The sequence below is a fragment of the Sitodiplosis mosellana genome, unplaced genomic scaffold, assembly GCF_009176505.1.
Source record: "Sitodiplosis mosellana isolate CC-2019 unplaced genomic scaffold, AAFC_SMos_1.0 Smas_scaffold_1087, whole genome shotgun sequence".
Taxonomy (NCBI): Eukaryota; Metazoa; Arthropoda; class Insecta; order Diptera; family Cecidomyiidae; genus Sitodiplosis; species Sitodiplosis mosellana.
In genome coordinates, this window is record NW_022596329.1 from 1 (window position 1) to 10,833 (window position 10,833).

The 10,833-nt window shown below is 38.0% G+C and overlaps 1 protein-coding gene and 1 long non-coding RNA gene across 2 annotated transcripts; one reads left to right on the top strand and one right to left on the bottom strand.

The window, feature by feature from the left end:
- Nucleotides 1–29: 29 nt before the first annotated feature.
- LOC129571020 (coagulation factor IX-like) lies at nucleotides 30–1,653 on the bottom strand (the record flags this gene model as incomplete). The annotated part of the gene is made up of 4 exons (XM_055450755.1): nucleotides 1,251–1,653; nucleotides 1,139–1,154; nucleotides 940–1,029; nucleotides 30–470 (listed from the first exon to the last, which is right to left on the bottom strand). Coding segments are annotated over exons 1-4 (598 nt in total), but the record flags the coding sequence as incomplete, so codon positions are not given.
- A 382-nt stretch (nucleotides 1,654–2,035) lies between these two features.
- LOC129571021 (uncharacterized) lies at nucleotides 2,036–6,116 on the top strand. The gene is made up of 4 exons (XR_008688200.1): nucleotides 2,036–2,769; nucleotides 2,864–3,052; nucleotides 5,786–5,943; nucleotides 6,034–6,116. It is a non-coding gene; the product is annotated as an uncharacterized LOC129571021 (long non-coding RNA).
- Nucleotides 6,117–10,833: the final 4,717 nt, after the last annotated feature.

The window sequence follows — 10,833 nt, forward strand, 5'->3', positions numbered from 1 at the left end:
TTCACCAGTTGTAAAGTACAAAGTCTGACTTAAGTTAAATGTGTTGACTCGTTTGGCATCAGACATATAGTTCGCATCGCAACGCCTCAATATCAATGGTCTGATATTGTTCAACACGCCATATCCATAGGCAGTGACCAATTCTGATGGGTTATTCAATTTGTAATCCTTATCCACGAGTTCGATACTACCAACGGTATCGCTGAATTTTAACGGCGTTTTCAGTGTAATTTTGGCAATATCAAATGCACCAACAATTAAATGACTATAATAAGGGTGATATGCAACGTTCTCTTTTTCGACTTTGATTTTAATTTTCTGGTTTTCATCTGATACAGCTTTCGTACCAGCTACCACATAAACATATGGAGCGTCATCCACACAATGGGCATTCGTGATAATTTCCGTTTTCGACAGAATAAATGCGGTACAAAAACTCATCATTTTTCTATTGGCCTCATTTGGATGCTCTTTGTATTCATGCAAATATTTTGTAATAAAATCGTTTCATTCTCAGTACAAGAAATAATATTTAAAGAAAAAATGAACACACACACAAAATTGCTAGGGGGAAACCTCGGTTTTAATACCATCTGTATGTTGACTCAAATATTTGACTAAATCTATAATCCACTATGAACGATACATTTTACCACGACAATGTGATGAATTTTCTGGCAGTGAACCAACAGAAATGCATATTCGTTTTAATAACAACGCACAATTGAGAGTTATCATTTGCAGTGAATCGTTTCTGGAGAAAGATCGAAAAATTTCACAGTCGTAAATAAATTATTTAAAATAATTATTGTTTGAAAAAAATGATAAAATCAATTTTCGAAGCGTGGTCAGCCCCTAGCCAAATTGATAGAATATTTGAATTTTTCGGACAAAAATTCACACGAAAAAGAAATGAAAATGATTCTAAAGCAGACTTACTTGCGGGGATATGGATTCCAGCTACAAACTTTGCCTGTGACATAGTTTCAATCACTTCGCCCTTGAGAAGAGCTTGCGAGAAAAAACCATCTGTTCATTAGAAAAAAAGTTGAAATTTCGAATTGAATATCATGAAAGTATGAAACAATCTTTTGGAATTGTAAAAAGCGTGTTCGAAAACCAAAAAACCGTGTCTTACGTTTTCCTTGAAATTCCTAGAAAGAGAAATTTTGTGTTAACTTTCAGTTCTACAGAAATATCGTATTTTATTGGATAAAAGTGAAAATGATAAAGGAATAGAAAAAACTTACCGAAAATTCAACGATAAATAGCACTGAAAACCAACCGTGTAGTAGATTCATTTTAATTTGCCAACGAAATAGAGTTTTGACCTGTTGCACAATGATAGTAGAGAACCGTCTTGTACTTCTTTAGAAGATCCTTTGAATTCATTTGGTCTTCCCTATGCGGTGTTGCCTCTTTTATAACATTCATACACCAACAAAAATTATATATGTATATCTTTGCTTGATTGCCGAAAGAAGCGAAAAACACGAACATCTTGTTTTTGCTGCCACTGTTTTTGCAGTTCATACGCACTTTCTATAGTGTAATCATTTTCAGATACTAAATGAAGCTCAATAACAAAATTCCTTTGATGGACACGTGTAGCTGATACAATTTGTAGAAATTGATAGAAAAAATGGAATACGTTCGAAAACATTTTAAATTCAGATGTAACTGGTTCGTAATTTGGTATTTTTCGGCTGTTGCCAATTGTTTTAACACTTACTCATTGTTTTTTGTGTACATTTTTGTTCTCCAGCCTGATGATGCTCCTAATGAGAGCAAAACGTCGCACAACAAACGAATAATCATTTTCGAAAACAGCTTTAGCCCAACACATCACTTTTATGTTTGTTCAGATGGAATGAAACAAAACAACAGCTATACGTGTGCACCAAGAGGATTCAGTGTATGTGATGTTGGAGTGCACAGTGATGATATGAATTTACTTTAAGGGTACTTTTTTGTTCAATTCGTGATGAAGGGTCATCATATATATATATAAATGCAAGTTAGTTATTGTGTTCGGCAAGTGTTTGAGCTGCTGGCTGGAGATAATCCATTACTATTTTTGTGCTGTGTTCGGGACCTCAAGTAGATCATTTATAAACTATTCACCATGTGTTTTGGACATTTCAAAAATAAATTATAGCCGTTTAAAAAAAGTGATATTTTTCCCATTGTTGTTCGAACTGTTTTTCCATAAAACCAGATATTCTTTGTGTTATTATTCTGTTTCTGAATTCGTTATTGAATTTGTGAGAAATTACAATCGTTTGTTTTGAAATATTTAGACAAATTTAAAAACTCATCAGTCACATATACAGAGAATGCGTTGGGAAAAAGAAGAGGCGCGCGTGCAGAAGTGAGACCATAGAAACGAAACGAACGCGACCCGCGTGAGAGGGAGAGAGAAAGAGAGGAAGAGAGTCTCTGGGGGACACCGAATGTGTGTGTATATCATCAGGGGTGTGCACTGTGCATATCAGAAAAACAGGGCCATAGGCCGGCCAATCTTGATGTTCGAAATCGTCGATAGTGTTTTTAAGATGAGGAAGAGTTGTTATGAGCGCCGGTTTGGCGAAGAATCAAAGGGAGGTTGTGTTCAATACCACAAAACATAGGAAAGAGTCAAAATTCAACTCTATTTGCACCGGGATGGTTGCGATCAAACGTAAAACCAACAACGCCGCACATTTTGACGGCAACGCTTCGGAACTATATTGATGAGTGTATTGAACACGTAATAGCAGTACTTAAACAGTGAATATTGTCTTAATTATTCATTTCTTTATGCCCAGCGAAGCGGGCGGGGTCCAGCTAGTGTACATATACATATATGTGTTGTTTATTATAGAAACGGGATTAGTCAAATGCGCTTAATTACATGGGAATCATATATGCGTTCCTGGTGAGAAAAAGAAGGATAGTTTCTCAACAAAAAATGAATATCTTGAAACATTTTAGAACATTGCATGAAGTATCTGTCTTCTATCTCTTCAGGAACACAAAAATGGTTCGCATTCCGCAAAATCCTCGAAATCATGTAAGTCATTTGCATAAAAACACCTATTATATACGATATTTCACCTCTTCTTTTCTCGATATTCTATCTCCAAGAAGAATTGGTTCTTTGAAGCCAGTTAGATTCCTGCCTTTTGTAAAAATGATTATTTCAGATTTTGTTGGGTTCACTCTGAGGTCCACTTCGAGACACCAATCTTCCACCAATTTTACGGCGTTTTGTGTCCTATCAGAAAGGCTACTCAGGAATTTGCCCCGGCAACAAATGAGAAGATCGTCTGCGTAACCAATGACTTCGAAGCCATGTGCTTGTAGTTTTTTTAATAGACTATTCATGACTATTATCCAAAGTAGTGGTGACAGAACACCACCCTGGGGCGTGCCCCTAGTGGCGATAGCTGTCGTTTTTTCACCTTGGTGATAGAAATTTATTGTCCTGTGCGATAGCATGAATTTTATCCACGCGCTCACCGCCGTGCCAGCGCCGCAATCCACAATGTGATTGTTGATTGCTTCGAACGTCACGTTATCAAATGCTCCTTCAATATCCATAAAAGTGGATATCATATATTCTTTATTAGCGAGTGTGTACTCAGCCTTAGAAATAAGGCTGTGGAGTGCTGTATCAGTAGAACGCCCTTGTTGGAAAGCGTGTTGATTTCCATCCAAAGTGTTCGTACTTTCGAGCTTTTCTTTCAAATGTCTATCAAGCGGTCGCTCAAGTCCCTTTAAAAGGAATGACGACAGACTGATTGGTCTAAACGACTTAGGAGATGTGTAATCCTTTTTGCCTGGCTTCGGAATAAAAGTAGCTTTTATTTCCTGCCATAATTTGGGGATGTAACTCAATTTTTTCCACGGCCCTCCCAAATATTTTCCATCTCCTTTGTAACACAACCGGATAAATGTTATCAATACCCGGAGATTTATATGCATCGAAAGAGAAAATTGATTTCGTTCACATTTGGAGTTGGTCTAATCGGATCAGCCTCATCTTGCTCTGCATGGCTTACTTTTCCAGGTAAGTTACCTGGAAAATGCGTGTCAAGTAATAATTTTGCACTATCCTCAGACGATTCGGTATAACTACCATCAGGTCGTTTTAGAATACCTGGCCCTTGTGTTGGGTCAGTGGCAAGTAGTTTGTGTAGTTTTGCGGTAGCTCTCGCACCTTCGACTCTACTGAAGAAATTCCTTTCGGAATCTCTCTTTGCTTTTATAATCTCTTTAGTATATTTGTTTCTACTGCGACGCAGAACCTCATGACAAACTGGGCCCTGTGGAGTGTCTTTTCTAGCTAAATAGATTCTAAGAAGCCTTCTTGACTCTTCCTTAAGCCTTTGCAGTTTGGTGTTCCACCAATTTTTACCTTTACTGTAATTTTTCGACTCCGGGCAGGCCTTTACAAATGCCGTATTGATTGCATCTGTAAGACAACCAACTGCATTATCAAGTCTGTTCGTGTCGGTTATATCCACAAATTTGCTTTGATTTTTGGAAATATTACGTGATAATATTTTCCTAAAAACCACCCAATTAGTGTTTCTTGGGTTGCGAAATTTCTGTGATTTCGAATTGCTTATGTCTAGTTTAAAGTTTATCTCTCTATGATCGGAGAGAGAATATTTGTCCGACACATGCCAATCCTTCAATAGTCCAAGTATCGATTGAGATGCTAACGTGATGTCCAACACCTCTGATCTATTTATTGTAATAAAAGTAGGCGAGTTACCCTTGTTTAGAATCGCTAGGTCTGTTGACGCAAGAAATTCTAAGAGGTGTATACCTCTTTGGTTTTTGTCTGTGCTTCCCCATACGGTGTGATGTGCGTTGGCATCGTCTCCCCTAATAAGTGGAATTTTATTTTGATTCGCATAATTCACTACGTCCTTGACCGTATTCCCTGGAATAACTTCCGTCGAGTCATGGGCCTAATATATAGAGCAAATTAAAAATGTATCGTTGCCAGACTTCAAAAGGGCCGTCGTAACGTCTGGGCTACTGAATTGTGGCATAAATGTTACATCCAGTCCCTTTGTTGTTACAATGCATGCAAGGTCGGCAATTGTCTTTTCTATCATATATGAGGTTATATTTGTTTGCGTCGAACCCTTTTACTTGATCTCCCAATGTATAGGGCTCTTGCAACAAACAAATTGAATTTTACTTTCTTGTATGGCACCCATCAAGCGAACTGCACATGAGTGCAGTTGCACATATGCTGAGGTGCAAATTGAGTTGTTTTACGCTTGTCCATACTGATGCACACCATTGAATGGGTGTGATGGTATTAGCACTAGCGCTGGTTCGGTCAACTGCATTTTGCACATGTTGTGTTGGACCTACCATCAAAGAATAGAAATAGTCAAGCAAAAATTGAAATAAATGATTGATAATGAAAAAAAAACAAATTGAGAAATTGGTGTGCAAGCTCGTAGCAAATGCTCTCATCATTTTGTTGCTATTATAACTTGTTGTTTTTTTTCTCTCATTCCTACTGAACTGTAGCACACACATGGAAAGCATGTAATTAAGATAAAATATCCTTGAAAACAATTGTACATTTTTGCTCTTTTAACGATATTTTCTTTTGGGTATTTGTATTGTTTTGCTCCGCAAATACGCATATAATACACGCACACACGCTCTTCTCGGCAAATGGGTGGTTTTTGTGTTGATATGAAGATTTTTATTCGCAGATAAGAGCATCCCGTTTTTTTGTTATTTATATTCTCTTTGTTTTTTTTTTTTCAAGTTAAAACCAAAACATCAAAGTGTTTTGAAATGGATGAACTGAAAAATTTGCCAGAAAACTCATTACGAGTGAAGCGTATATCCAGAGCAGAAAAAGGCCTCGTCGAATGCCACGTAAGACATGGACTTGAAGATGGTGAATGTATAACCTTTGTGCAGGTATAATGAATTCATTCAAAAGAGTTTATTTCAAATTGAATTATCTTGCACAAACATTTTTCATTGGAGTTTTTTCTTTTATCTTTTCAGGTCCGAGGTATGACTGGTTTAAATGGACAGTATTTTAAAATAAAATAAATGATTAAAAATCGAAAAATCGATTTATATTGATGATGTTGATAATAATATTAATAATAGTAAACCCGTGTGAAAAATTTGTGACTGACTAGCCAGCCGTCTAATTTCGGAATTTTTGGCTGACTATCAGTAACTAAAAGTGATTATCTCGAACAAAATATTCGACTGTAGTCAACTTCAGTTATAGTCATCTAGAAGCCAAAAAGTCCGAAATTAGACGGATGGCTGAAAGAATAACTAAAAGTGATTATTTCTTTACAACATTCTTGAATTCAATCAACTTAGCCAGTTCTAGTTATTTGCAGCTACATACAACTGAATGACTGTCAGTCACTTTATTTGCACACGGGAAATAATCAATTGATATTTTCGTTTTGAAATGGTTGAAAACTGTGTGAATGAAACTTCAATTGAGTGTGTTAATCAATAAACGTATGAATTGATAACTCCCACGCAAAGGTTCATACACTATTTGTCGGGTGGAGCTGCCAGACCATGGGCTTTGCCTTGGTCTGTGTCCATCCCGTCGCCCTCAGCCTTTTCTATATCCTTTACAGTATTTGGTAAATTGATTTCAGATGTTGGCGCTACCAAAGACTCGTCTTGTTTAAGACTGTCTTTGTGTGCCAAGGCATCACCCAGAACGGATGGTTTAATGAACACACGAGATTGGCTTTGAGTGCCGTTTCCACTCAACAAAGTTGATGGTGCGGCTCTCACTGTCAAATCGTTGTCGTCTTTAAACATTTGTAGCGTCTCTGAGTCGAGATAATCTTCATCATCGTCTGACGCATGAGTGTTAACAGTAAAACTCACCGTTTGGTGAGTAGGGGCTTTCATTGTCGGTTGAGATCTAGGCACAAGTTCTTTAAAAAGAGCCGAGCCCAACCCGAAATGCAATGAATTGTTGTTGCCAACAATTATATTTTTGATCTTTTCATTCACTTTGACCAACAGATGAGTGCCCTTATCCGAGTCTTTACGGCGGGCAATGCTCCATCTGAGATCAGGAAGTGTTGAATTGCATGCATTTAACATGCAGAGCAAACGGTCACTGTCCTGCCGACCATATGGAAAGAAGACCAGAAATGTTGTCGGGTGTGGAATCTTGCTAAATTCGCATACCTTCAACTTCATCGCCACCTTCTCACTCAAATTGTCAGCAATACTAACGAGCCAATCACTTGCGGTAGCTGTGGTGCCAACAACTTTCACTACTCCACGTGTAAGACGGGTGTAATGAAATGTCGGTCGCCTTTGGAGTGCTTGTGTATGACATCGAAGAAGTCGGTGGACAGTGTGAGGTTTGTTCAGAGACGCGTTCTTCATTGCTTTGTTGCGCGGAATATCGTTTACGCGCGTTAAATCTTCTTTCCCTTCTTTTTTACTTTTTCGCACGCCCATGTCGTGAGTAAAAGTATTGTAATCACTCTAAAACCTAGGTACCCCGAAAAACCATTTTTCTATCCATTTTCGACACCAAAAAGCACGATACAGTGGTTATTACTTTTTCGCACGCCCATGTCGTGAGTAAAAGTATTGTAATCACTCTAAAACCTTGGTACCCCGAAAAACCATTTTTCTATCCATTTTCGACACCAAAAAGCACGATACAGTGGTTATTTTGCTATATTAATGTGGGTGTGTCGTACCCTGTACGCTGTGCGCTGTACGCTGTACGCAAAAATTTGTTAGCGCGATTACTCAAACACCAGAATAGGAAACAAAATTCTGCAAGTACCAAACGTTTGTGCTTCGTTAGACTTGGAAACCATTAAATTTCCAGCCACCCCAGATGTACCCTAGGATACCTAGCCTATGAAAAACCTTCAAAAAATCGAACTTTTGTTCGGGAGGTACCCAAATTAGGCTACCCAGGTGGGTTTTATCATGCCCACCCGATTAATTTGATCAAAATAATAGGGGCCAGGAACAACCCAGCACCCGCCAACCCACCTTTTTGGTATTAAATCGGTATGTTAGTTCAAAATTCCTTGAAAAATCGAACTTTTGTTCGGGAGGTACCCAAAATAGGCTCCCCAGGTGGATTTTATCACTCCCACTCGATTTATTTGATCAAAATAATAGAGGCCCAGGAACAACCTAGCACCCGCTAACCCACCTTTTTGGTATTAAATCGGTATTGAATAGTGATTCTGATAGCGAATGTGATAGCGTCTCTGAAGTGTCATTTATTCTCAACAATGTGGATTTTCCCGAGTTGGAAGAGGATGGATTTTACTGCGAAATCGGAGACTTGTGTGAAACTACAAAGAATACAGATCTAGAATCAATCACAAATCAAATTGTTGGAACAGAATTCTTAAATGATTTGACAATCGATATGTTCATTATAAATTTGGTGAACGCAAACAGAACCATACCATTCAATATGCATCCAGTCTGCTATGGACAAAAACAAGAGCGATACAAACGACTTCTAGCCGAACGAGACGATCTGCAAATAATATACAGCGGCCAGGCCAGCTTTCTTGGCCATTACACCACAGTTCACTATACAGTCTTCACGGGGAGGGCAATCATGGCAAAAGATTGGACGTATATCAACGAAACATCCTCACTCGCCTGTACCCCGGAGCACAGTATCAATTCATTGAACCGGTAACGTTGCAACCAGATGGATGTTCCTGTGGTATTTTCTCGATTGCATACGCCACAACCATCATTTTGGGACACAACCCCGCAACATACCATCTAAAAATCAATCAGCACGAAACAGATAATTTAAAAAAGACCAGCGAACTACGAAACCACATCAAAAGAATATACGAAACAAACTACAGCTGTTTTCACAATAAATAATACACACATTTTTGTTTTTGTCTAAGTTTTTGGATACTTGTTTTCAAGTGTTGCATCGCAATAATGACCAATTGATTTCGGTTTGGTAGCTTTTGTCTAACTTCATCAAAAAAGAAACAAAAAAAAATCAGTTCATTCAACTTGCTTATTAAACATTTTGTCGAGATAGCTTATTATTTCCGTCCACATTTTTTGCTTTAATTAAAATCAAAGTTCATTCTCCAAATATTTGACTGATTTGCAGTTCTTCGATTAAAGCTCAGTTTTTTCAATACTTGATTATTTTGCATTTTTGAAAGAGTGGTAAATCTTAAGCCAATTTTCCATAAAATACATTAACGTACTGTTGTTTTTTTCTAAAAATTCTTATAAATTTCTTAGGCAAAATCTGAATAAAAGCTGAACTCTATGAAAACGGTGCGGAAAAGTTCGTCTTACGGAGGTAAGACTATTTATTGTGTCTTTGATTTTGTATTTGGTTCAGTTTTGTTGAAAACAATTGAACACTTTGGTCATTGGGGGCAGACTCCATTTGCGCTGAGTTTTCGATGTGTCCACCACCCGCAGCCTCCAATTTGATTCGATTCTCGTCGTTAGTTTCAGTATTGGCTACGTCCATATTCGAATTGAATTGTGTCCACCTGAAAATTTGACTCGGCAATTGAAAAGAAGAGTGTATGTGAAAAGTCTGTTTAAGGTTAGAAACTGCTATAATCTATTCGCTTATAGATGTCGCTGTTCACGGTGTGTGTCGCAACAACGAGTCGAGTGTACGACCTCAGCACTGAACAACAAAATTCACAAATCGAACGAAAACAGTTCACCTGATCGTGGTAATTTTACCTGAAATCAACCAATCGGTCGAGAACTATTTGAAAAACACTTAAAATATATGTTCCAACTGGTTTTTTTTATGAGATATGTGTGTTTGTTTGTCGACACCTGTCACCGGTTCACAGCAAAAGCAGAAACACGCTGGGTTGACACAGCAAATCAAACGATCGAATTTTTCGCAATTTGTTCGGAAAAAAACACGAGACAAAACTTCACTGTGAAACTACTCGTGAAACTACACTGGTTTTAATCAAAATTGTTGATTTTTATGATTTTTATCGTTTATAGAACGTTTATTCAATATTTTCCTTAACCCGTCGGCACATGCGATGTGCTGCTGTCAAGTGTCAAAATACTACTTAAAAAATGGATAGTTCTTTCCCCACTAAAAGAATGCCGAACAGTATCGAAAAGATGGGAAATGAAGAATAGAAATTCACGCAATACTTATAACCAGCCGTTTGCTTTCCGAAGAAAAGATGGCTAATGTGTGCCCAACAAAAATGGAAGAAGAAGCATATAAGTACACCTCAAATAATAGTTAATTACCCGATCTGAAGCCAATAAAAGGGAGATGTGCGGAAGTTGAATAAAATTTTGGGAAAATTTTATTTTCCAAGGAAGAGGAGTGTGTTATGGAATCAAATTCTCATTTAAATATGATTTCAAATGGGGATAGGTAACTTGGCCGCCTAACTTTTAGCAGCCGACGGAAAATTGCACTTGACCGCTGGCGTCCAAAAGTGATTTTCAAAGTATTACTCTTGGCCGCCGCCGGCTAAAAGTGATTTTCCGTTGGCGGCCAAGCGTAATATCAAAAGTACCTTTTGGGCGCCCGCGGCTAAAAGTCGTTTTTAACGGCGGCCAAAAGTTTATATTGAATATTACTCTTGGCCGCCGGCGGCCAAACGCATTTTCAGTGGTTTCCAAGGAGAATGTAGAAAAGTGCTTTTTTCTAGACCTTGTGCTCTCTTGTACTAAACTGAACTATTTATACTAAAATATGAAAAATGGTACGGTCAGCAACGGTCAGAAGTACCAGAGGACCAAACGAGCGCGCGCGCGAGTGAAGGTCCTCTGGTACTTCTGACCGTT